At 44.0% G+C, this 26945-nt stretch overlaps 1 protein-coding gene and 2 long non-coding RNA genes across 3 annotated transcripts; 2 read left to right on the top strand and 1 right to left on the bottom strand.

Moving 5' to 3' along the window:
- Positions 1-234: 234 nt before the first annotated feature.
- SLC30A1 (solute carrier family 30 member 1) lies at positions 235-10250 on the bottom strand. The gene is made up of 2 exons (XM_015623138.3): positions 9560-10250; positions 235-6156 (listed from the first exon to the last, which is right to left on the bottom strand). Exons 1-2 carry the CDS (start codon positions 10191-10193, stop codon positions 5246-5248), a joined length of 1545 nt encoding a protein of 514 aa, XP_015478624.1. The 5' UTR covers positions 10194-10250; the 3' UTR covers positions 235-5245.
- A 377-nt stretch (positions 10251-10627) lies between these two features.
- On the top strand, positions 10628-12378 carry LOC107202411. The gene is made up of 2 exons (XR_001520676.2): positions 10628-10836; positions 11287-12378. It is a non-coding gene; the product is annotated as an uncharacterized LOC107202411 (long non-coding RNA).
- Positions 12379-18944: 6566 nt separating this feature from the next.
- LOC117244116 lies at positions 18945-19749 on the top strand. Its single transcript, XR_004496594.1, has 2 exons — positions 18945-19269; positions 19422-19749. It is a non-coding gene; the product is annotated as an uncharacterized LOC117244116 (long non-coding RNA).
- The last annotated feature ends 7196 nt before the right edge of the window (positions 19750-26945 follow it).

The raw sequence follows: 26945 nt of genomic DNA, 5'->3' as shown, positions 1-26945 counted from the left end.
CCCAGACAGTTGGAGGCCAGGACTTTAAAACCCACTTACTAATCTCCACCTCCTCTATTTGTGCTCTTTTTATCTCTTTTAGATGTTCTGGGAGGTGGTGAATATGCATTTCTACTAGTTAGATTCCTTCCTGGGAGCTGATCTGAGAAAGAAATCCCAACTAAATGTATTTGATAGTCAAGAGCTCCATTTATTTTCTCAGCATTTTAATACTTAAAAACAAACAAACAAAAAGAACAAAAAAGAACATTATTCTTTATTTTAAAAGAAGGCAAAAAGAAATATCATCAATGAACAAGCTATGCCAATTATATTTTAACATTGTTCAGAAACAGGATCCAGGACATGAAAAAAAAAGAAGCCAAATTAATCCCATGTGCTTTTTGGAGACATACAGATGAAAGATATTTTTCAGCTTTGTGGTTTTGCTTTTCAACTAGTTAGACAACACGGTGAGTGCAAAAAAATATAAATGTGAGCCTGCTAAAACATGGTGCTGTACCTCACAGGCAGCTAACCACACAAAGCAAAGGTCACAAGGAATAATCAGACCTTCTGTTATCAGCAAAGCTACGTTTGATTTGGAAAATTGTCAACTCTGGCTTTAGCTCAGGCAAATGGAGCATCCACCTTTTTCTGTCTAGCAGAGAAAGGAAAAGCCAAAGATACTGTGGACCTGAACCACTTAAATGCATACCTAAAAAGGGTGTAACTGATGCTATGCTATGGAACTAAAATAGTCAGAGCATATTTATATGCTTTTAAATATAGTTAGCAGTATTTCCCATTCCCTCCACATGGAACTCAGAACATCTAGTTACAAAATTCACCCCCTCCATCTCCCCTGGTCTCTCCATAGCTGAAGAGATTAGAAAGTGCAGTCAAAGCAGGGGGCAGGGGAAGGAAAATGGCAATAATCTTTATCCCTTCTCCCCAAACTCCACCAGGCAGTTTTTAATAAATTCAGATGGCATGATTTCAGAAGCTAACAGCAATGTCAGTTTTGCTGAACTTGTTAACAAGTCTTAGGACACTCAGTGGGCTTTTCTCCCTTTCTTTTTAGAGAATGGGGAAAGGGAATAAATCCTGGAATTATACCAAACTGACAGTGTTTCTGCAGCAAATTTAGAGACACCATAGCAGTCCTGATTTTAATACATCCATAAAATCTAGGTACTTTTTTCTTTAAAAGCCAGGCCACACTGGCAGAAGCTTTGGACTCACTCCCACAAGTAATTCCTGGCATGCAAGTAAGTACTCGTCAGCCTGATGAAACTATTTAAGAATACAGAAATTTTCAGGAGTGAGCCCTTGCCATGACTTTTGGGGAGTCACAAGTTGGGGCTGGTTCTTTTACATAACTCTGTGTATGTCCATACCACACACTGCGATGTGGCAACTACAGATATTACCAAAGCCCACAGTGAGTGTTGAAAGCAATTCAGCTACAATTATTCGGGGTTCCACAAAAACAATTTACTCTGCTAAAAAGGAAGATTAATGGTACTGTGGCTAGCCCACTGAGTGTCTGAATTAGTTCTGCACTGCACCTTAGGTGCAGATACAATCTAGGAAGTGATTCTAAAATAGCATGTTCCTGGATGAGACATAGTCAGGGTAAAATATTTCATCCAGTGATGTTTGGTACATCTCTGACACATTTAATCAGAAGCCTAAACAATCTATATGCTGAAGTACAAAATTGTTTTTCCTTAAAATCAGTGTTCCATAATTGTTTTTATTTTAAAAATTCAGGAATGTGATACACAACATAATTAGCTCCCTACCACTGCAGTGTTCACTTACATGAGATTCACTAGTTTCATGCTTTGTGGAAAAAAAATAAAGTAAAATAAAGAGAGACTGTGCAGTGCTTTTGAATGCTCTCAGTATTCTTAAACTGTGATCTTCAGAACAAATCAAGTCTGTGTAACTCCAGACAGGTCAACTTAAAAAAAAAAAAAAAAAAAAATCAAGCTATTTCACAAGCTAGCAGGCTACAGTCAGGTCTCCTACAGCCAGAACGGAGAAATTGTGTTCCTGCTGCTGCACAGCCACCCCCTTGACCTCACTCTATGCTTTCAGGGAGTTTGCCATCAAAGGCTAAGGAGACTTAAGGGCCCTGGAAACACCAGCTGGTGCTGCATGTGCAACAGGGCACATGACAGAGAGGCCACGCAACTCCCCCTTCTGCCCCCATCATCATCATCACCATCATCACTGTCACCTCTGCATCCTGTCCTGATACTTAAAATAATGAGGGGGAGAGCTTTTTGTCTTTTTAGCTAGCCATTGCCTGCAATGGACACAGAAATAGAAAAATATGACTTCTGGCACCAAAAAAAAAAATTAAAAAAATTAAATAGTTTAAAATGGAATTAGTGACTACAACTCCCTCTACTCCGATGCATTTACTGAGACTATTAACCAATGATGGTAAGTGTTATGACTTACTAGTTGCCCTCTTTTTATAAGAGAGAGGAGAGAAGTCAATGAGACCTCTCAGTGCTACCATGGTTTGATTTGTTGGTATTTTTTAAAGTAAACTAAAGAACGTTCTATGGTACGTTAGTGATATATGGCAGAACCTCAACAATTCATACTAACAATTGAGATGAATTTTAAACTAGTGATGAAAATAATTAGTGAAAGTTTACCATAGAAAGCAAGGATATACATTTTAAAAAAAAATAGTACTTCGTTCATTTCAAAATTTACTTGGTTAATACTCTGTAGTATAGTAGCTGTGGTAGCATACTCGGCAAACGCAGTCTCATACAAGATCTCATTTAACAGTCAACTCTAGATCATATACAGGTAACAGAAAAAAGAGTTAAGATAATTCAGAAAAACAAAAGCATATATAAATACTATATTAACACACTTAAGTTAGTTTATGAGACTATACAACAAGCATATACACAGAAAAAAGTGAGTAATGCTGGTTGCTGCAAAACACCAACATCCCAAGCCAGCACAAAGCTGATCCCACCCATCCTCAGCCCACAGCTTCCCACGAACGCGTCTGAGCAGCCAAGGGGCAAAACCCCTGGGCAGTGCTGTGCTGCCCCAACTACACAGCCTGTGATGGGGCTCCCTGGAAGCGGAGCCGGCACCTCCACCTTGCCCGTGCTTTGGCACACAGCACTTGGCCAGAGCATGGCATGAGAAGGGGGGCTGGTCTTGGCTCCACAGACTGCACAGTTAATGCACAACACTGGTAATCCACCCATGGATAATCGAGAGTTGACTGCAATGCTTTGCTGAGAGCTTGGGTAAGAACCACTGACTTGACTTGGGCCAATCTGAGTCTGATGAGCAGCAGGACTATTTGTTGTACTATTTAGGAGTAATTATGATGCAAGACACAAATTAGAAATGCAAACTAGGGAAGTGTTCTGTATCTGGAGGCAAAGCTACATTCCCTTCACTAACAAAACATTCTTTTAAAAAAATCTATATTTAAATACTGTTAAAAACCTGAAAACCACAGCATCAAAGAATTTCATAAGGCCAAAACTATCCTCAGTTCCCTCTGGTTGTGCCTAGGTATTGCAATACATTTGTAAAAGTAGTAAATGCCAGGTAATCTAGTAGCTCATCCTCTTTCCAGTGCCTTCCAGTAACATATCTCAGAGCTCTTCACACAATACTTAAGCCTCACAACACCCCTGTGAGGTAGGTATTATCCCCATTTGAAGACAGGGAAACTGAGGCAAAGTGTTTATCATGTCCAGAGTCATAGAGCAAAGAATGGAAGATCTGAGTTGTTTTCCAGTTTTGCACACTAGAGCAATCCGTTAATCACAAGACATTAGTTCCCGTTCATAATGTGAGAGTGGATCAAAAGGGACAGGGTTTTAGATTAGACTTCTGGTGTTTTATCTTTCAACTCTCATCTCATCTCTGCCAAATTCAGAGTCCACAGAGCAGTTTCTCCTTTCCTAAAGTGTAAATTGGCAGCACACTGTAACAGCTTCTTTAGAGCCAGTTGTCAATTAACTGAGTCAAGATTTTAAACCATTGATTCAGATACTGAGTAAGTGAAATTATGTGATACATAAACATCTCAAAGAGTGAAATACAGTGAATGAAATCTTACTCCCTGCACCACTTCCTTAAAAGTCAGTGGAGGGCTTCTGAGGACACAGTGGGGGACCAGGACTGAAATCACTGCAAGTGTTTACAGACACACTCAGCTAGAAGCAAAATGCACCTTTACGTTACCTGTTGGGGAGCTGCTGTCTGTGCTTGAAAGCAGGAGTTACACTGTTGGTGCTTGGCAGACCTTCCCCAACAGAGTGCTTACTGACAGAACAAATTATTTTATCTTAGTAAACTCAGTATCAGCTAAGTATTTGTTCACAGCACTGTTGAGTCAAGGGTTCTTTAAACCTCAAAGACTTTCATCACCAGACAGAACTTGGAAGTAAGGAAAAACAGCAGAAAATCCATAAAATGTAAAAAGTCTGCGTTACCTTATCGACCAGTCTCATGTCTTGATCACAGAGCAGTACAGAGTAGCCTGAACTGCTGTTCTGACAGAAAATAAACCCTTTCACATCTGTTGTTTTCAATTACCTTGCTACCTTACTTACCTCGCTACCTTACCAGAAGAAGAGGGGACAATTTCTGGCAATCACATGATGTTGTCTTTAAAATATGCTGTGCAATAAATTCACTAGAAAAGCCTTCACATTTTTTATTATTATTACATAGCTTTAAGAAAAATATGTGAAACTGCAAAGTGGTTTCCAGTTTTTAGTAGTTATATTTTTTAAAATGTTCTATGAACTTTGGTTTTCTTAGGGCTTCTAAATAAACAATATATTAAGGTATCTACAAATCAAATATTAAAGGAAAAAGTAGGTCCAAGGAATCTGTAACACAAATTGAGTTCCTACTTGCTTATCCCTCAAATACCTTTTCACTGGAAAAAAGTATCTTAATCTGAACCACAGCAAAAAGTGTCTCTGCTGACATGCTGAAACTGGTTTTCTGAAGTGTTACAGCATGGGTGCACTTTCTGCCTGTCTCAGTCAAACAAAGTCAACACAAACACATTTTATCATGACAGTGACATTATATTCTTTAAAACAGGCATTCTATATTTAGCAATATGACAAGAACAAGGACTTCAGCAATTACACTGTTTGGCAAAATTGCATCTCAAACGTCTGTCTCTTCCTCTTGCAACACAGCTGTTGACAAAGTCTCCACAACTCAGGTAGCACCCCTCAGGGAGTTACAAAGATGACTCAAACTGCTCATTTTGATCGGTGTTCGCCTCCAGCTTCACTGAAGGGATGCTCTCCGACTTAGTCCTCCTCGTTTTCGGAAATTCAATGACAACTTCTGAACAAGAAATACTAAGTGATGAGGATTTTTCTGTCTTCTTTGCAGTACTATCTTCTCCTGTTCCGCAACACTGCTTCAAAGCACATTGAGTCCTGCAAGGCAACTCACATTTCCCTCTCCCTGACTCAGAGCCAACGCTGGCAAACTCAGGCTGAATGGTAGTTGCATGAATCCCTTCATCATGAAAGATCTCTTTGATGCGCTTGGCCACCATCATGTATGTGGAAGGGTCAGGACACTTGATGTGAGCAGTGCCAATGATCCTACTGCCTGCTAGCTGCCAAATGTGTAACTCGTGGATTGCTTCAACTCCTTCGAGGGTACGTAACTTTGAGTTCAAAGAATGGACATCGATTTGTTTGGGAACAGTCTGTAGAAGGATGAGGGCTGACTCCCTAAGTAACGGGTAAGTTGTGTAAAGGAGTATACAGACCATAATCAAACAGAGGACAGGATCTAAATATAACAACCAGCAAGGACCAGCCACCGTAATGCTCTCTTGCTCAGATTTGTTAGCTCTGCCAAGTGCTTGGGATAAAGTAGCATTTTCCATGCAATGATTATTGACGCATGGATTAAAGCAAGGCCCATCTTCAGGGCACGGATTCCACAAGCCATAAAAGAGTAAGGCATTTACTACCACAATGACTGAACCTAAGGCATCTCCAAAAACATGCAGAAAAACTCCACGCATGTTAAGCTGTGCACTAGAGTCTTCTTCAACTTCCTCTTCATCCAGAGGATAATGGCCAGCATTCCCATTTACTTGTACGTCACTCATGTCATCTTTCATATCACCTGACAAAAAACAATGAAACAATTAGGCATGAGCTATAATACATGTTACTGTGATTCCTTATCAAATCATATCCAACAGTAATCATGGCATGCTGAGTATGAAACCGAAAAGCAACTCAACCCACACACTTAGCAACATCTTCTCTGGCTGAGGAAAATTCAGTTTTCCCAATAAGTGATCTAAATAATCTAGAAGGCAACTGTTTGTACATGGAGATTAAAGATGTGCAGTGGCAAAGAATGAAGATGACTACATTCTAACTTACTCTATTGACAAACTACTTTCACCTTTTCCAGCTGTTTAACCATTTGCCTATTCACTGCTTGTTTCTTAAAACTAAATGCAGAATTGCAGAGGATATGTAAAAAAGCTGGTTTAAGTAGCTCAGTTAGTTACATTTGCTCCTTCTTTTGAAACACTGATAGACTGACTGATTGCTAAAATCTCTCTTTAACCATAGGACTGCATTGCTATTTCATATTAAAATTTGAAGCTAGAAGTTCAAAAGCTGTATGAATACAGCTGTGTAGTAGCTTCTTTTCAGGTTTACCAAAGCCTTTTCAAGAGGCTTGTGAATTCAAGGAAAAGGTAGTTCTTCCAAGATGGTGCATGGAGTTAGCATGACCATGAGATACAATCAACTGAAATTTTGGGTCTGAAAGGCAGAATTTACCAGCAGAATTGACTATGGGGCAGCGTAAGTTATCATTGAAATTCTCTGAGGATATGAACTACTGTTATTTATATTTAAAAATAAATAAATAGTAAAATTATAATTTTAATGCAAGTGACATATAGATGTTGAGTGACATAGAGCTTCTGATGTCCATAGTCATATGTCATGGACTGTGCATAAATTAACATTTTAGTGCCCTCCTTTGTCACAACTGTCTGCAATATTTACCACTTCAACACAGCTAACCAGCTGCATGGGAATAAAGACACACATCATTACAAAGAAGAATCCTTTCTGAAAGAAAATCATCTTCCAATGTTCAAAGTGAAGAGAACTGTACATGATTAACCTCCTGTTTTTCTTCAGAAGTTCTTCTTTGGATACTTCCAGTGCTAAAGCAAGTAACAGGCACTGGCCCCTGGCCTGACAAACTGAAACAAGGAGCTCTTACTGCTTCTGAGGTTATTGAGTTCAGAGCCTTGTAAACATTAACACGTTAATAAGACGTGCAGCTTCTGCTGTTCTGCCCTCGTGGCTGCGATTCTGCAATTGCAGAGTGGCACAAGTCCTCTCCTCTCTGAAGAAGGAGTGGGCTTCTACCAAGGCTGAGTTCCAAGCCCCAGCTCATTACCTCATCCAGTACACTTCTGCCCTGAAGCTCCAGCTACATTTTCCACACTACCTCTAAATGTTATGGAGCATGGGACCTGTAACTTTCCAGAGAATTAAATACATTAGAGGGAAATATGTCAGGTTACAGAGTTCAGACCTCAAGGTCCATCACGAGAGCAAGGAAAGAGGAACGCTCTACTTTGTACCAAGTATTTGGAATAATGGAGATCTGAAAAGTCAGTACAGATATCTGTAAGAGTGGGCAACAGGAAACATAGTTCCAGAAAGCTCTTGAATGTTTTTTTAATGACAAATGGTTAAAACATGTCCATTTGAAATACGCTCATTGAAATGTACCAAAAAACTGATTATTTTGCATAAAGTGCATGCACAGAAATGCCTGTGCAGGACTAGCCCCTAAGGCTATGCCTATTTTTCACTTCCACCTTAGGATATCAGGGCTACCCCACTCTGCGATTTCTAATGAAGGCACAGGACCCCCCCTTGTCTCCATCTCTACATCTTACATATTCTCCCAAGCCTCAAATCACCTTTACCTGTAACTTTTCCATAGGCAAACTATGAATAGCTCCATCCATTACATAATCATGATAGGGCACAGAAGGAAATACAAACTTAATTCAAAGTTTCACTGTGACCAAAATTATGCCCTACTACCATCTAAATACCCACAACAAATTATTTGTTGTTGCCAGAAGCACATCCATGAGACATTCCAGACAAGTTAGCTCACAACAATATGCATTTTAATCTACGCTATAACCTTTGGGTCTAACTAGTCCAAAACTTGGCTAAAAGCACAACTTTACACCATTAAATAATAACTCCCAAGCCAAGGTATGCATGACACCAAGGATAAAGAGAATTTTACACTGTTTGAAACTAATTATTAGGATACCTTTGCTGGAATTAAACCAACATTAAGAGCTTATTATGTGGTCAAGAAAATGGTGTAGTATATTCAGAGGAACTTTCCCATTCTCTTGAAAAACTTGTCTTTCCAAAGCCAGCATGGAGTACGAGAAGCAGAAACTAAGTTTCTCAAATGTGTATTGGAACCTCTGACCACAGAAAACCTGAAACTGTAGCAAAGTTCACCCCGGTCAATTAAAGCTCCCTTTAAGCTACGACAATGGTCTGCTGAAATCGCCCTGAAACTGAAGGAGAGCATTGGTTCCAAAGCCTGAAGTCCATTCCTTCTGGCGACAAGGATTCCCTAGGAACAGAGAAGTGGCAATCACACACACCTTTCACTCCACTAGCACGCAATACTAGGCTTCGACCAAGCGGCTTCAGAATGAACTATCCAGGCTTCTGGATTCATTTTTAATTAACCCAAAAACTCCTATCCATGAAACCGTTTAACCACAATTGGGAAGATTTTAAACACATGTCTGTGTGCAGGTGAGTGGGAAGGCACATGCTTTAGAAAGCTAAAGAAAAATTATTCCAAGACACCACACGTGCGCCCTGACACCAGCATGCTCCACATTCCGGCTTCCACAGTTCTGACTGACAATTTCCAAGACTTCCTCCTATTTAATACCGATGCTATGAAGAAGCAGAACGTTATGGCAGTGGAACAGACTTCAGTACGTGTGGTTTAGATGGAGAGTAGCTTCCCAGGCAGTTGGTAACTGACCCAATGGAGCAATCCAGCTGCCGGGACCGAGGCACTGAGCCGCGCTCCATTTGATGTGCAGCCAGGTCGGATGGCATTAGAAGAGCGTCTTGTGACAGCTCATGTCGCTAGGCAAGAAACGCTTGTCATGTGCCTTCCCTTGCAGAACCAACTTTTTTCCCAGGGCAAACTGCTTTATTTTACATTCTTTTACATTCTGACCTGTCTGCAAAACAAACATGCAGCTTTGAGCATCCGAAGGAAAGACGTGAGGAAGAGGTACGACAGCCATGTGCCCCAAGAGCTGCTAAGAAAGTTTCTCTCCTCTTCCCCAGGGACAAATGGTTCCCACAGAACCCTCACAGAGCCCGCACCAGGTGGGACCGGGACGGCCACCATCCTACTCGGGAAAAGGATCCCTCCCGCTTTTCTACGTGTGGATGGGGCAGCGGCGCTTCCCCGCGGGGCTTACCCAGCTTCTCCTGGTTGACTCCGTTGGAGCTGCTGCAGTTCTCCACCAAGGTGCTGGTCTCCTCGCGGTGCAGCGCAGCCTCCCCGTCCCCGGGCGGCTGCTCGGGCTTGGGGCCGCCGCGGGGTTGCTGCTGCCGGCCGCCGTGCGAGTGCCCGTGGCCGTGGGCGTGCCCGTGGCCCCCGACGCCGTGGTGATTGAAGAGGCAGAGCCCCAGCAGGTTGATGATGAGCCCCGCCACCCCCACGGCGATGACCACCAGCGGCTGCTGGATCTCGTGGGGCTCCGTGAAGCGCTCGATGGCCTCCAGCAGGATGGTGAAGCAGAGGGCGGTGAGGAACACGGCGTTGACGAGGGCGCCCATCACCTCGGCCCGCACCCACCCGAACGTGTTCTTCTTGGTGGCGCGGGTGCGCTGGGCGAAGCGCACGGCCACCAGCGCCACGACCAGGGCCATCACGTCGGAGAGCATGTGGAAGGAGTCGGAGAGCATGGCCAGCGACGACGTGACGCGGCTCACCGCCACCTCCACCACGAAGAACAGGAAGGTGAGCGCCAGCATGCACAGCAGCCGCGCCCGCCGGTTCTGCCAGCACCGCGGCCCGCCCGGACCCTGCGCCGCCATCCCCCCGCACATCGCGGCTGCCCCGGCGGGGGCGCGAGGAGCGCGGCGGGCGGTCGGAGCCCCGAGCTCTCGGGCGGCCGCTCCGCTCCGCTCCGCTCCCCCCGCGCCGCCGCCGCCGCCGCTCCTTCCGCAGGCGCCGGGCGAGCAAACTTTGCACCCGAGCCCCCTCACTCTTTTCACACGGAACCCGAGCGCCGCCTCGGCCACGCCCCCACCCGCGCCCCATTGGCCGGCGCGCCCTGCCCGCCCGGCCGTGCCCTCCCGCCCCCGCGCCCGGCCCCGGTCGCCATTGGTCCGCGCGCCCTCGCGACAGCGGGGCCCCGCCCCCGCCCGGTAACGCCCAGCGAGCCGCGGCCGCCCCTTTCCGCCCGCCCGCGTCTGAAACGGGAGGTGGGCGGGGCCACGCGTGACGCGCCGGGGAACGACGGACTCCCATTGGCTCATCCCGCCGGCTTTCTCCTCCCGCCCCGCCTCAGCAGGCCCCGCCCGCGGCGAGCGGGACTCGTGCAAAAGGTGCGCTTCACACGGCCCCGGCCCCGCGCGCGCCCGGGGGCGGGGCTCCCCCTGCGGGCCGCGGGGGCGGGGCCCGGCGTGAGGGGCGCTGTGACGTCACGCGTCCTGAGCGGGGATTTCGGGTGGGATTTGCGCTTTTTCTGTGAGTTTTTGCGGAGGGGTTTCTGTTTAATTCCTTTCCTGTTCGTGACACTGAGGGCAGTAAGAGAAGTGCGGACGCGATCAGTAATAACTGATGAGCGGCTAAACAAATTCGAAAAAGAAGAAAGAAGTTTTGCTTGGAGTTTTGAAAGGCTGTATAATATAAAAACATATTAATAAGAGATATAATAATTGCGATAATATTAAATAATAATTATTAAATTTTATAATAATTGTTTTATAATTTTGTAGCAGAAAATATGTAAATGCTAAAAAGTCAATCCCTGGACACTCTTTGGTTTGTTATGCTCGTAGTTAGGAAAGGGAAAGCAAGTGTTTGAGGCGTCCAAAAAAATCACAGAAGGGTAACCACAAAATTTAAAAAAAGAAAAAAATAGCTGAAGTTACAAAAAGGCAGAGATGATCTCTTACTTTGCCCACTGTGTTCCAGGGAACCAACAAACACAGCAGCAAGAGGAAGTGTGGAAGAATATTCCATGAGCAGAAGATGGAGAGGAGACAGCAGCCTTTTTGCACCTCTTTGCAGCTGTAGAGATGTAGCTGTGTGTGTGGGCCCATGGAGGCAGGAAGAGAACTGGTGCCCTGAGAAGGAAGACTTAGCCAGAATGCAAAATATTTTTCCTATACTTGGAGATTTCAAAGGGATTGTGATTCAGGATCTGTGCAAAGGTTCCTGACTCCATTTCAGCAGTAAAATGACAGAAGGAGCTCACAAATCCACAATGAAAGCGTTATCAATGAGAATAACTGAGAGCAGTGATTCAGGACAGGCTTCCCCTGTGCTTGGCAGCATCCCCGCGAGCCCACACCTGGATGTCACACTGTTATCCTTGTGTGCCATCCCCTCACCTTTGCTTAACCTTCCTCACATGGCAGAGCTGGCTTGAGCACCACAACCACTGCTGTGCTGACCTATGACCCTGAACCCTGTTTTCTGTGAGAGTATCCTTGTGTCAAAATCCGGGTGTGCTACACACTGGACGTAGCGGTAGCAGCCCACAGAGAATTCTTTAATGACCATTGTAAAGACAGTCAGCAATTGGATTACTATAACATTCTCCTCACCTGCCTGGCTTCCCGTTGCCCAAACATCACTCACTAAGAAGTAAATAACTGGGAAGCTGAATGGCAATTACATGGAAATGGAACATGCCCATGTTGTGTCGTCATCACTCCCACACAGGGCATTAGTTAACAAGGAAGAATTGCTCAAATTTAGGATATATGGTTCAAAGAAACTGGTACAGCTCAAGCCTCCTTTAATTCCTGCAGGTGAAGTGGGTCACCATTTTGCAGGGATTGCTGTTAATCCAATGGAATTTAGCTAGGAAGGAAAGGAGGACAACAAGTTTGGTGTCTCTCATTGGCTCGGCTTCAGGAATTTGTGAAACTGGGTTTTAGTTGCCACTGGGGTGTCATCATAATTTTCTTGATTAAAGGTATTTAGTCCCCTCCTGAGAGAAATAAACAGGATATCAATATCAGTAGAACCCTGATGAATAAAACTTCGTTATAAACTGTGTCAAGAGCTTTGCCTGATTTAAGGAGGGGAGTTGGGGATTTTTAGGCTTCTTCCTTGGTATTCAAATGATGTCCAGATCAATTTGTGATCTTTTTAACATCACTGTAAGACCTCCTGATCTGCACAAGGATACCCTTGCCACTGATCAGTGTGCTTCAGCCTTCCACTTACAGCATGGCATCTTGTTGATCCTTAGGCATGTCCAGGAATAGCTTTTTGTCCTGCTATACCAGGCTGAATGTTGAATTCCACTCAGGGCCAGAAGCCACAAGACATGGACCATATACCCCAGGAGAATGGGAGGGTGTGGTTTCTTCCCAGGCAGGGAAGAAAAATGGTTCCTGAGGCCTTCCACTGCTCCCTGATGAATAGAGTTGGGCGTATAGCTTTGACCCAGCCACTGCTCTCTCCATGGGCTTGAAATACAGGGACTTTGATGAATGATCCCCTGTGGCAACCCAATCCTGCTGCCACCGTGCCAGGCATGGACCGGCAGCTAGACCACACAGGAGTTCACGCTGCCACCTCTACCCCACACTCTTTATTGGAAACCAGTGGGCTGTATGCTGCTGTTTCCAGGCTTGTCTATTGTATTACTGTACACCAGTAGCCAAGAGGAACAGGGATAGTTCCTAAACTTATGGCTGTCCATCTGGCAACATCATCAGTTTTAAGATTAATGGGCAAGTGACTGATACAGGTACCTAATGAAACCCTAAATGGTGTTTTACAGGAGACACAATGTTCCTGCTTATGCTTTTAGGGACAATACTTTGTCCTCAGAGTAGGGAGGACTCTGGATTTTTTGTTGGTTTATTTTGTTGGGTTTTTTTTAGGCTTCCAGGCATTGTTTATGACTCAAAGAATTCTTTCTCAGCTCAGCTTCCGGTCCACAGATGTGGAAGGACCCATCTAAAATCTGTTTACTTACCATAAATGCTCTGTGTTCCAAGGGGAAAAGTAGCTGTGGATGTCTGGCACACAGCTTCCTCCCCCCAGAGCCAGGTGACAGGTCTGAACAGAGGGCTGCTGCTTGTCACTTGTCCTGCAGCAAAACGTTTTGTACCGGGTCCTGCTGGGCTCTCCTGAGCCAGGCGAGCACGGTGTGAAGAACAGGACTTTGGCTGTGAGTTTTGCTATTACTCAGCATGTTTGCTGAGTAAATAAAGCCACTGCTTTTTCCCTTTGAATTTCTGCGCAGGGTTGCAAGTGGAGAGATTTCCACCATGGAGGGCTCTTCATCACTCTGTGCCTTTCCACTTGGAAAAGGTGAAACCCTGCCTATAAGCCACCGATGCAGTCACATATTACAGAGCACACTGCCTCCTTTTAACACCTAACTTCCCCTTTCTGTGCAGTCATCAGACCTGTCGGCTTTTAATGAGGGCTTGTGGGACTGTGGCAAATATGACTCCATCTGTCTGTTCCACTTCAAGGCTGTCAGTGTTCATTTTAGGCTGCGTTTCTCACAGGCAGTGTCTCTCTCTCTCTGGTAGCTGTCCTTACAAGGTTTCTTCAAATTAGATGCAGTCAGCAACACCAAAGTCAAACAGGAGCACCCACTGCCCAGTTACCTGCATAAAGAAAGGCTGTTCCTTGTAATAGGAAATAGCACAAATGAAGTGAATATTACTGTTCACGTAGCTCTAGGTTGGATTCACTCTTATGCACTGATTCAGGAAAGCAGCTTTATCAAGGAAAGGACTTAGACATGTATTTGCAGTTAATTAAAAAGCCTTATTTGAACAGAGGCAAGTTAGGCATGTGCTTACATGCTTTTGTTTGTGACATGTGAAGAAAGACTATAGCAGTAATTGGCACTGAGATAGGAAATGAAGGACACCTTGCTCTCTAAAGAGATTTCTTTTTCTACCTGGTTACTGTGTCTGTGAAATCTGGGCTCTTTGGAAGTCGGTGGCAGAACTCCAGGCAAGTTGAGTGGATCAGTATATCATCTGCTATACTTCTTCTGAACCTTGCAAAGCAGATTAAAAGCCCTTTTTTTTTCTTTCCTTCCAAAACATTTTCTCCCTAATGAAGAAACATCAGATTTTTATAATATGCCTCTCCTCTCATGTCCAGTTTTGATCTTTCCTTTATTTTGCATTTTTATTTCAAGCTCTTACTTGATTCAATGGCGTTCAGTTTCCTGTAACTGTTCCAGAACTTCGGGCACCGCTGTACGCCAATCTGTAATTGTTTCTAATGAACAGGCATGCCCTTTTTGGTGGACTAAAGAGCATTTCCTGCCTGCTTTGATTACCAGTTTGTCTGCTTATGATACAAATAGTATTTTCTTAAAATCCACAAGTAAGCAGGCAAAATAGTTGCTCTAATCAGCTGTGAAATTAATACTGATAAGGTATTAGTTAGAACTAATGCCTTATCCAGCCAGTGCTTGAGTGGATCCAACTAGAAAAATCACCACCATATTAATCATTAAAGGAAAAAAAGGCAGGAAAACTTGTGGTGTTACTCACTTTTGCACACAGTGTGGCTCTCTGGTGGAAAGAGTAACAATGATTCAACAGGGATGGGAAATTCTGTAAATATGGAATTCTGGAATAAAAAAATATCTTTGCATCTGAATGGTTCATAATATTTTTAATTATTACCAAAATAAATCATTATCATTCGTATGGCATTTTCCATAAATCATACTGTTAAGCTCTGCCTTTTATTATCTTTAGAAAGAACATGAGAACAAGCCAATTCTCTTGGAGCCATGCTAATGAGTATCAACAAATCAATGGGTAATTGCTGAGGACAGACACTGAGAGAGACATGTGCTAATCACTGCTGGGGCCTGCTACACCTATTTACAGTATCAGGTCTGATCAGAGAGCTCACAGTACTTTCTGGTGCCCAAGCTGGTTAACTGGGGGCAGGGATTTCCTGTCACAATATGATGCTGGATTTCATTGGTGAAGGATCTCTAGATGGTCTCTTGTTGGAAGAAGATCACTCAGGTCCTTTGAGGTAAGTCCCTACAGGAACAATTAATACTGTAGGAACTCATAAACGTGCATGTACTGGCATTGGAAAAGGCAGTTCAAAACTAGTTCAACAAGTGCAGCTCTGAGTCATGGGAAGCTGCAGAGCACCTCCATGTAGTGCTGCAAAGAAGCAATGCCCTTTGGTGGTACATTTTGCCCTCATGAGTGGAGCTGTGCTGGTTTATCTCCATGTCTCCTGGGAGCTCAGTGACATCGAGGGCACACTGTGCAAAGACCTCAGTCTCAGCAACTGGGCTAGGCTATGTAAGAACATGGTACCAGAAGAGGAAGATCCCCAGGCAGATTGGAAAGGAAGCCATCCCCCTGGCTGTGTATATGCAGAGTTTACAGGTTGCTTCCTGGAACAGCCGTGAGCGCAGGATACGGCACATCCTATCATTTCTGCTGTGCGAGGCAGGCCTGCATGTAGCATGGCAAAGAGCCTGGTGGCACAGGACGTGCAGGGCATGCTCAGGCTTGGGGCCCCTGTGCAGCACATCTTGGCAGGATCCTGCCCTGACCCAGCACCAACAGGTCTGATCTGGAGGGCAGCCTCAGGCTCACCTTCCCCAGCAGCCCAGGTACTCCTGGTGTTTCCAGCCAGCTCACCTACCCACACACTGCTCCTGCTGCCACAACACACACCAGGCAAGAGCTGCAGCCTTCTGTCCTGACATATAAAAATATGTAAAGTCATTCAACTGGCTGAACAATAGCATACTCGTCATTTTACCATTTATGTTTTAGATATTTACTGTGTCAGCTTGAGGTAGATGAATTTGCCTTTATTACACAATAAATACTTTGACTTGGAATGTGCTGCAATCCCAACTCTGAGACCTGCTGGACACTGCTGCTTTTCCCAGATACCACACGTGGCCTTCACATAAGGATGGAGACATGAAAGACTCTTTTTAAGGATCAATTATATTTGATGTTTGTCAAATCATATCCCAAGGCAGTAAACATAGGTTATGTTCTGTAGCTGCATCTATTAATTTTCAGAACTGCCTTCTACAGAGGCCATTTTGTTCTCAGGTTAAGATGGTCCAACTAAAAGCTGGTTCCAAACTGGGCCACTGCAAGTTCCTTTCAGAAATTTTATTCCTGCTCCTAATCAGGCCCCAGATCTAGCAATCAGGGTGTGTGATGCCATGAGGGGCATCAGCTTTGCCTGCCAGTGCAACCAAAAACCAAATTCTTTTTCATCTTCATTGCTTTTCAGCCAGTTCAGTAAGCTAATTGCATTTACTTAGGGCAGCAGGATTGCTGGAGCTGACAGACAGGACCATGTAATTGGGGCAGGGAAAAGAGTGTGACTATATACTGGCATCTACTGATGCTGCTCATGAAACCACAGCCTTAACTGGACAACAAGGGAGGAATTCATGTTTGGAAATTGGTAGCTGATACACAAACATCTTGTGATCACAAGTCTCCCTTTAGAGTCAGCAGAGATCTAATCAGCTTTGTCACTGTAGTCTGCAACGGTGGTTTATCTCCTCCTAAAGTGCTGTGTACTTGATTAGATGAGTTCCAGCCTTAGCGTGCGCATTTCTGTCCTGGATTATAAAGAAAGCTGGTGTAAATTGCTTAGATTAAGTCAATGGGTAATGAAGTGGCTCCTGCCCCCACTGTTGGTTTTGCCCACTATAAGACAAGGATTTTCTTCATTCTTTTAAAGAACATGAGCTAAGTGAGTTCTTTAATGTCACAAACTGAGCAATGCCAGCAGGAAGAGTAGAATCCAGTAGCCTGTCCTGCCAAGACCAATGGTTATACTAACATGCTAGGAATGTCATGTTCAAGGCTGCGTCTCCAAACTAAAATTCACAGGCATAGATAGCATCAGCCCTGGGCAGTTGACAGTTCCCTCAGAAGCAAACATAAGGGGTGGCTGCTTTTGGAAAGCAGGTCATTTATGTAGGTGATTAGGCACAGAAGAGCCTTACTTGGAGCATGAGGTTTCAAAACACCTTCATCCAAATCTTATGAGCTAATTCCATGCAGTTCATTATCAATGGCTATTTGCATAGCAAAAGAGTGACTGTGAACATTGTTTCTTGCAAGCTTTATTTGTGTTACCCTGCTTTATATCTAGGCAGATGTTTCTACCTGAATGTTTGGGGAAACAGGGGTTCATGTCCGCATGGGTGGATTAAATGATGTTGGCTGCAGAGCCCATGGAGGGAACCCATTTCTATCACTGCTAAGATGACAAAGCAGTTGTTAAACCCAGCAGTTACAGGGCTGGCCCAGGAAGGACTTGTCAGTCAAGTTTCCAAGTAATCTGTTTGTGAAATACGTGTTCCATCTCCCTTATTGACTAACAATGTATATTATCTGGTTAGTTAACTGTGGGGATAAAGGTCTTTTTTCATGTCATTTGTCAAGCTCTTGTGCAAAAAGTTGCAGTTAAACTGTGAATAACCTTAGAATCCTGAACAGTGCCAACTAAAGTTCGAGGAATATGCTCATTCAGTTTTTTACTAGACACATAAAATAGACAAACTTTGTGTCTTTGCCAATTAGATAAACCAGGGTCTACCTCTTTCTTGGAAATTTCCCTAGAGAAAGATATTCTCCTTGTAAAAAGAGAAATATAAAAATAAGCAAATTATATATTTGAGGAGCAGTAACATATTGTTTTTAAAGCTCCAGTACATGCATTTTGTAGCACCGTGGTTATATAAAATCACCATAGGCATTATCAAAACACGTATAGACACTAACTGCTAAAAATGAATGAATTAGGAGATCTTTTTTAAATTGATCTTCAAAGCTTCTATGTTGTTGATAATTATATGCAACACCTTTGTATCTAATCAAAAGCAGGAAAAATGTTTAATGGAGAATGATTCATGGAGACTTGTTTTCAGCCTATAAGCACACAGAAAGTCAGCCAATAGTGTTTGTGTGTTCACATATCCCCAAGGAGTTGTAAAAGGCTAGGCTGACACAGTCCTACATCCCAGTGGACTGCCCTCTAGGACACTGTGTGGGTGAGCAAGGGTTTGGGTGTGCACATGTGGCCGCTCCTGAGACCTTCTCTATGGCAATATGCAAGCACTGTGTAGGCTGGGAAATGTTACAGGAGGGAGAGGAGGAGCTGCTTGTTCTCTGTCATTATAATTTTACATTGTCATACGTGATGAATTCCTGGAATTGGCTCTGGCCTTATCGAGCAGGTGGGGCAGCAAGAGCCCAGCACTTCCTACCAGAGCATGTGTGAGCCTCCCCTCTGCTGAGGTGATTCATCTGAGCCCCACATACCACAGCGTCCTCCTGACCTCCTTAGTCTCTCTCTCTGACCTGCTGTGAAGTGTGTCACACAGCCTGCTTGTGCTGGTTGGGATGGTGACAGAGATCCCAGTGTATGGATGTGGATCTCTGGCAGCCAAATCCCAGTGCTCGGCCTGCCCATGGCAGGGACCACCCAGTTACAGGAGCCCAGCGCTGTTCCCTCTGACTGACAGGCCCCAGTGTAACCTCAGACTTGGAGGCAGCCCAGTTTCATGTTTCTGTCTTATCTGCTTTACCCAGAGAGGGAACCCTCTGGGCCAGCAGGATAGCACATGTGCCTGGGGACCCTCCCGCCTGCAGCACTGCTACCAGCTCCCCTTCCTCACTCCTGCACAGGTGCTTATCTGGGACAGCTGGAGCCTTTCTGGGGGAATGGTCACCTCCAGCTCTTCCTTTCAAGATTGCCTTTGGGTGTGCCTGAGTGCCATGATCAGCAAGGTCTCCACATAGCCTTTTGAAGCCACCAAGGTGCAAACCAGCTAATGATTAAACCTGCTTTCTCAGTTTTACTGCAGGAGAAATGCTTCTGTGGCAAAGCACCGAGGAGAGTACAATACTCCTTTCACATCAAAAGAATATGCAGACACCCAAGGTAAATACCAGCCTGCACTGAGCACACTTCTTTCTGTGCTGCTATCTATTTACCCTGATAGTTCCAGTGAACTGAGTTCCTCAGCCCTCTAAAGAGTTCTCAGCACAGTGGTCAAACAAACAATGTAGTTTTCTGGGTTTTATTTGTTTCAGTAAAAAAAAAAAAACAAAACAACAGTGTGACTGAAAAATACAAAGGAAATGGAGCAGACAGTCAAGAAGGAACAAAGACAGCAAGAGGGAAAAGAAAATCCAAAGCAAGTAATTGGCAGGGTTAGAATTCGTTATTTCTATTAATTCCAAAGTTCTTGCTTCCTTCTGCCAGCCTCATTTGATTGTTGGGCAACAGGGACAATTTCTTTGGGTTTTCCTTTAGTTAAAATGATTTGTTTATAAGACATATTTTTTGTAATAAACGTAAGTATCACTTTGTAAAAACATTCTTCTTCAGGAAGTAATAAAGCACTTGCTCAGTTTAAAATGTGTCCTCAAGTGTTTTTGCTGGATGGGTGTCATACCCATGTGTCTTGACTCCACTGAATCATCCCCAGAGAGAGTAGAAATGAGGGATGGTGGGGAAAGAGATTTGGAAACAAATAAGCACTCTAAATCATAAGGACAGGACTTTGTGTGCAACCAGGCCACAATAGCATCAATAGCTCCCACAGGGCCAGAATTCCTCCTGCATTTACCATCCAAGGACAAAACCTAATAATCTCACCCTCACATTTCCTACTGCAGCAACTTCCCTTGGTAGTTTACAAACCTCAGTTCAGCAGTGTCTGATGCATGGCAGATGTCTCTCAGAGCTGTGAAGCCCCCATACTGTCATTTTTCTGATGTCACTCATGCCTCAAACTTAAAGGACTTACCAGCAGGGGATGGGGGAAATGCATTTGTCAACAGCTTTTACTACAATAGTTCTTAGTGGGACTTATATTTTGTGAAAAAGAACAGGTTTTCTTAGGAGTTCCCCATCCTTTGTAGATGCTCTAAGGGACATGAAAGAAAATTTACAGAAAATCTTGAGGGCAGGTTCTGAAATTATTGCTCAAAGGCTGATCGTTAGGAGCTGTGGCTTTGATATAATTTTAAACCCTGACTCAGAGATTCTCACATCAGGGACTTCTACCTAAATTGTGTACTGTCTTTTTGAAATCTATCCAGGAGTGATGGAAAGGTTTCAGGTTGTGGGGAAGCCATCTCATTCCTCAGTATCTCAAGCCCTGCAGTCTTGCTATCCCCTGGCTGCCAGTGTCTTCTGGCAAGAGCAGCCCCAATCACTCAGGTCCACACACTGGAAATGTTTCAGAAGTAGATAGATAAAACATTAATGATGATCAATGTAAGAGAAAATCCAGAAATAATACACTGGAAAGAGATGACCCTAATTAACAGCTGAAGGGGTCAATGGACTTTTTATTATGATGTTAAGCCCAAATTTTTATAAAAAGTTTCTCCATAACTCACAGAGGAAGATGTAATTGTAAAATGGGTACTAAATTAGAATTCCCAATTATAACCTGTGCCTTGAAAACATGGAAGTTACAAGTTACATGGAAATTCTTTGCTTCCAATGATGCTGAATTAGGGTTAACATTTCTACCATTGCAGGGAAATTACAGTGAAACCCCAAGTACCTGTGAAGAAAGTACCATTGTTTTAATATCCACTCTCCCTCCCATTGTCCCAAGGGACAATTAGCTTAGACAAAATTTTAAAAACTGAAAGCATATCAAATATAGTCTTTTGATACCTCCTCAGTAATCTATGTAAAATTCCCTATAATTTTTCTTCCTCTTTCTTGAAGAAGTAACCACTTCATAAAACACATAAGTAAGAGAGACACTACTCAGAGCAACCTCGATGAGGAAGCAGAGACTGAGTGCACATACAGACAGGCTCACCCTGTTAATTCATAGTGAACTTCCTCTCATCAGTTACTGGGCTTAATTTAAGTAATAAAATGGGTTGGATTTTGCCACAAAGACATTTTCAGTTTACCTTGTGGCCTGTGTTGGTGTTTTGAAAGGGACTCAATAGCTGTGCAAAGACAACATGGGGTTGTTTCTTCTAGCTACATGCTTAAAACAGACCAAAATCTCACTGCCAGCTAATGCAAATCATAAATAGGAATTTTCTTAGAATAACTCACAGGCAGAGAAATGTCTGGTACATGCATTTACTTAATTCTTTATTATATTATATATTTACACTACATACATGTATCTATTAGACATTATATTTTGTATTTTAATATTTGCATGCATATGTTATATATTTATACACAGAATACAATATTATATGTTACATATTATGTTCTTGCTTATTTCATGGATTTATTATTATTTATTACTTACATGGATTTATTATTATTTATTACTTGCCAAGGACAGGAAGGAACCTGACTGCATTAAGACTGCATGGGTCTTAATGCAGTTGGGGACATGTGGAGTGAGGCTGGGTTCTTGTCCCATTCCTCAGCACTGCTGGGGCTGGCACAGCACAGGAGGATTTACAGCATGGTAAGGAGTCCTCCAGGCATTAAAGAAGTGAGCAGCTCCTGTTCTTCCAGGCTGTGTCACCAGGGAGAATGAGCCTGTAAATAGGGGAAGATGATCATTGTTCTGTGTTTGGTTACTAACAAGGAGAGTAGGAGACAATTCTGTGTTTGCATATACTGAAAGCTGTCCACTGCAAAGACTTGGTTTTATTCAGTGCTTTCCTTGTCGATGCTTCTGATTTTCTGTAAGAGAACAGTTGGTGATTCTACTGTAAGATCACTAAAAAATATTAATTCACAACCCAATATTGTGAGATAATGGATTAGGACTGAAGTTGGCAGCATATTTGGTAGTACATGTTTTTATAATAATAACAATAATAAATCCATGCAAAACATTCACAGTTTTTCTCCAACTTTGTACCAATTGTTTACATACAGTGTATCTTATCCACTACTAATTAGAGAGAATTAAATAGCATTATTCAGTATGTACAGACCTCAAAATACTTCTCTTCAGCATAGTAGTTTCTTCAATCCCACTTTCTAAATGTAGGGGTTTGAGGGGGGAGGGAGGTGGCTCTCTTTGGGTTGGTTTTGTTTGTTTGGTTGGTTTTGGGGTTTTTGGTTGAGATGTTTCAGGGATTTTTTGAGAAAGCTGTGAATATTCCCAAGCTGAAGATGTGGAGAAACAGCCCAATGAGGGATGCAGGGGCAGGACCTGCAGAAAGGTTGTAGAATCAATTTCCATTTCTGACAGCAAGTCTTGCACACAACTGAGGCAATGGAAATATGTCAGGCCACGTGCAAACTCTGCAAATCACGGCAATAATGCTTACCGAGGTGACCTCGGCAGCAAGTGCTACTTCACTTCCATGAAAGTGGCTTTGAAGATGGAATATAAACTGAAAAAAAAATTAGAAAAAAAAGAAAAAAAAGTGACCAGTAGAGCATTTGCAGCATCATCAACTGGAGCAGTGACTCCCGAGAGGTTTTCTGCCTCCTCTCCTCTCGTTATCCCGCTCATCCCTCCCATGCCCTCCCCCTGGGCCCCGCCGCGGTCTCGGCTCCGCCGGGCTCTCCCCGGGGCGCTGCGGAGTCACCGGGGCCGTGGAGCTCCGGGCCCGGGCAGTGCCGATCACTGGTGGGGCCGGGCAGGGGGACGCCGGAGCATCCACTTTGGGGGGGTGGCAGGGGGATCCGGACCCCCGGGGCAATATCAGCCCCCTGACGGCATCGCGGTCCCCTCCTCCCCTGGAACCGGTGCTGCTCCTTACGGCGTCCTTCTGTGGCTTCCGCGGCCGTCCTGAGGCTCCTGGACTAGTGCGAGCTCCCCGACGGCTTCGTGCTTGTGATGGACCATCCAGAGTGCACCCAGGACTTCTGGGATGTCCTGGAGGAGTAGGGATTCCTTTTTTGTTTTCAGTCGCAGAAGGATTTGGGCTGTTCTACTCCCTTTTTCAGCTTTGGCCTAGGATATTTTTTTCTTTGCCAATACATGTGTAGGGGTAAGGGGATAAAAGCAGGGTTTTCCCCACTCAACTGTCCCCTTGCAGCAGCAGAGGTTTTCTTTCACAACCCAAAATTTGTAAACAATACTCAGGCACTGGTGAGAAGGCAGTGGGAGTGCCTTGTGCCACCAGTGCAGCCCTGACATCCCCAGGGATGCCCGGACAAACGAGGGTTTGAGAGGGAGCAGCATCCACTTGATGAGCTGTGCCTGTGTCCTGCGGGAATGCCAAAGCACAGCCCTCCAGAGTGGATCTGCTTCCACTGCTACTGTGGCCATTCAGAGATGATCTAGTCCCTGGACATCCTGCTGGACATAGTGATCTGTGGGGACCTTCCTGCCAACAACAGTGAGGACATCATCCAGGGCTGGCTGTTCTTTACACCACAGGACTCTTGGGGTAGGTAGGTACTTGGCTTCATGGCACAGAGCAAATAATAGCGCTGGAAGGGTGAAGGGTGACACACGAGCATCCCGTTCTTGCATCTCTGGAGAAGGTGGCACATACCCTCCATCCTGCTCTTCTCCAAAACGTAGAATTGATTAGGACGCTTGGGTGCAGCTCTGAGAAGCCCCAGTGTGGCCTGCGCACTGGGGGCACTGGGGACACTGGGAGAGGGTGCACAGTTGTTTTCTTCCACTGACCAGCAGTTTCTGTCTTCTCTCCCTCTCCCTGGAGTGCCAGCACCCCAAAACATCACTCAGCCTGTGAGTCTGAAGGAAGGGGGTTAGGAGAAAACACTTTTTATGAGGATGAACACTTTATTCACAGTCAAAAATAAACTTTATGCTTTTGGTCCCACTTCCTCCAAGGCAATTTTTTGTGTCCTTGCTCACTAGCTTTATTGCAGTTAGGAAGGGGTTAGGCAACCCAAAGAATGAATCAACAGCCTCTGTTTCAAACTGCAGCAGCCACTTCAGTGACCCTGAACTGCCACCTAGGCACACATGTGAATGTGAAAAGCAAGTGGGCTGCAGGGACAGAGATCTCCTGTGAGACCCCCTGTGAAAGCTGGATGAAAATCAGAAGTGGCAAAACGCATTTCAGCTCAACCTCTATCCAAATTGCTCATCTTCCACCTGTAGGCCCCTGCAAAATGGCCAGGCAGAGCTGGACTCTAGCAAGGTTTATTTTGGAGCGCTTTGTGCCCCCTGGCAGGAAAGTGATCAAGTAAACTATAATGTTTATTGATTGGAAAATGGATACTGAAGGAAGAAGGGGATTGTGGGAGACAGAGAAGTCTCTTGCGTCTCCTTTCTATCCCCACGAGCTCCTCATGAAGAGAAATGCCGACCCTGGGTTTACACCTGACACCTCCCGATCCATCCACCCCTTCCCTCACTCGTGTCTGACCCATTCTGTGGACTTCATTAGCTGAACTAAGAGGAGTCCCAGTATCAATCAACACAGACCACAGAGAGAGGAACCCTGTGCAGTGAAGAAAGATTACAGATCTTACTTCAGGGGTAGAATTTGAGAATTGTATCTCTAAGGAGTTTACAATTTACTCTAGCAAACCACAAAACACTAAATATAGGCTATGAATCTTAAATGAAAAAAGCAGGAGGCGTGACAGCAGAGGGATCAATAAACCAAAGGCCCTGGACCACAGGGATACCCTACCCTGTAAGCCCTAAACCCCTGGCAATCTATGGCAAGCTCTGAAGGCTAAACCATCGACCCTAAGCAGTAACCACTAAAGCTGAATGAAAAGATGGAAATGCTGCTACTGATGTTTTACAGCTCTTGTAGAGTTGGAGAACATGACAGAGAACAGTGGGTTCTGGCTGTCAGATTGTTTTTGAGAAGTTTCATATGCTATTATACCTAGATTCTATTAACACCCCATGTGGGGGGTTACCGGATCTCCAGCACGGCATCAGCTCCACTGATGGCATTGTGGTCCCCCCACATATTTTCCACATCCCTTTGGTGGAATGGGTGATGAGCAACAGCCAAAGGTCTGCCACAGCTGGAGAAATACAGATTTACCACTGTGGAGAAGACCCTTCTGGGGTGCAGGGGCCACACAGAGACCCAAAGAGAAGGAGACTCAGAAGTGGCATCTTGCACTTTTATGAAGAAGTTTGATGGTCCTCTATATTTATGTCTGATTTTCATTTTTTTATCTGCCCAGCCAGTCAGCCCTTTCACACTGTTTTAAGTGCTGTTCAGCTGGCTGCAGAGGTTACAGGGCACGACAGCTGAAAACCAGGAGACTAGTCCGTATTTTTCAAAGAAAATACAACTTTCCCTCCAGGTTATCCTTGTTGTTCTTATGCATATAAAACTTCTGCAACTCCAGAGGTGCTCACAACTAGTCATATTATTAAAATTCCTGACATCTGTATTAAACATTAATTAATTTCTCTCACAACATTCCACAGTGTACACCATTATTATAATCCTATAAGGCTTAAGCTGTACCATGTCCATATGCACACTTTTCCCTTCCCTTCTAAGACATTAGTATATCCACCAGCATGATGGCAATGTTTTGGAAGTACTCCATAAGCAGTCACCATTCCCATAAATGTTCTATTTGTGAATGTTCTATTTCCTGAATATGTTTGAAAAGTGCATCCTGAGTGTGATTCCAATGCTACACACGTTCTATTAGAAAAACAATTACGCCCTTGTAGGAAAATGTGAATTTCAGGATTTCAAAGCAAAAATCCTGAGAGAATGAATACCATCTCCAGGATGCCTTTTACTATGTTTGGCACATCTTGGTAGGAAGTTCTTATTTCAAAAACCTCAAGAAATACTACATTTGTCATATTAGAGTGATAATACTTCAAGAAGACACTGTAAGAAATGCAGTTAAGCAGCTTAACGCTACAGTTGTAACCTAAGCTGTTCTCATTTATTACTGCCATTGTGACTGATACAGTTTGCACTCTCTGTAGCATTTCGGATTCATAACAGCATAGTTGTTAACCAGGACCTTGATTCAGCTATTTTTATAATGCATGCATAAAGATGCAAAATGGAAAATCGGAGATAATTATAATTAATTGCACCAGCAAGTACTAAAGCATCCGTAGCCAGAGAAAGTCAGCATCTTTGCAGCAACGTGCTTAGAACAAAACAGGTAAAAAGAAATGTAAATAAGATATTAGGTTCTGGATGAATGTATAATAGAGGAAGGTCTTATAAATGACAAGTCAACAGCGCCATCTTGAGGTTACTAGAGAATTAAAGAGGAAAGCCACAGACAATGCTCTCAAGGCATTTTACTTTTAAATGCAGAAATGTGTGCTCCAAGAGAAGAAATAATACTCTCAAGCCATTTTCTTACCTTGGTCGTGTTAAAAGCAAAGCATTTGTAAACACCAGCCCTTTCACATGATTGGATGGATGGAGCAGCTCCCCTGTGAGGAAAGGTTAAGAGAATTGGGATTGTCCAGCCTGGAGAAGGCTTTGGGGTGACCTAACTGTGGCCTTCCAGTACCTGGACGGAGCCTAGAAGATGGCAAGCTTGTTTACAAGAGCACACTGTTACAAGACAAGGGGGAATGGTTTTTAACTGAAAGGCAGTAGGTTTAGATTAGATTCTAGGAAGAAATTCTTTGCTGTGAGGATGGCGAGGCACTGGAACAGGTTGCCCAGAGAATTTATGGATGTTTCCTGGGTGGTCCCTGGCAGTGTTCAAGGCCAGGC

The sequence above is a fragment of the Parus major genome, chromosome 3 (assembly GCF_001522545.3).
Source record: "Parus major isolate Abel chromosome 3, Parus_major1.1, whole genome shotgun sequence".
NCBI classification, from domain to species: Eukaryota; Metazoa; Chordata; class Aves; order Passeriformes; family Paridae; genus Parus; species Parus major.
This window is presented reverse-complemented; position numbering and strand designations above follow the sequence as displayed.

Coding starts and splice junctions, on each gene's coding strand:
- SLC30A1 (XM_015623138.3), bottom strand. CDS start 10,193: ATGTGCGGGGGGATGGCGGCGCAGGGTCCGGGCGGGCCGCGGTGCTGG. Junction 6,157..9,559: donor AGTCAACCAGGAGAAGCTGG/GTAAGCCCCGCG, acceptor GTTTTTTGTCAG/GTGATATGAAAGATGACATG.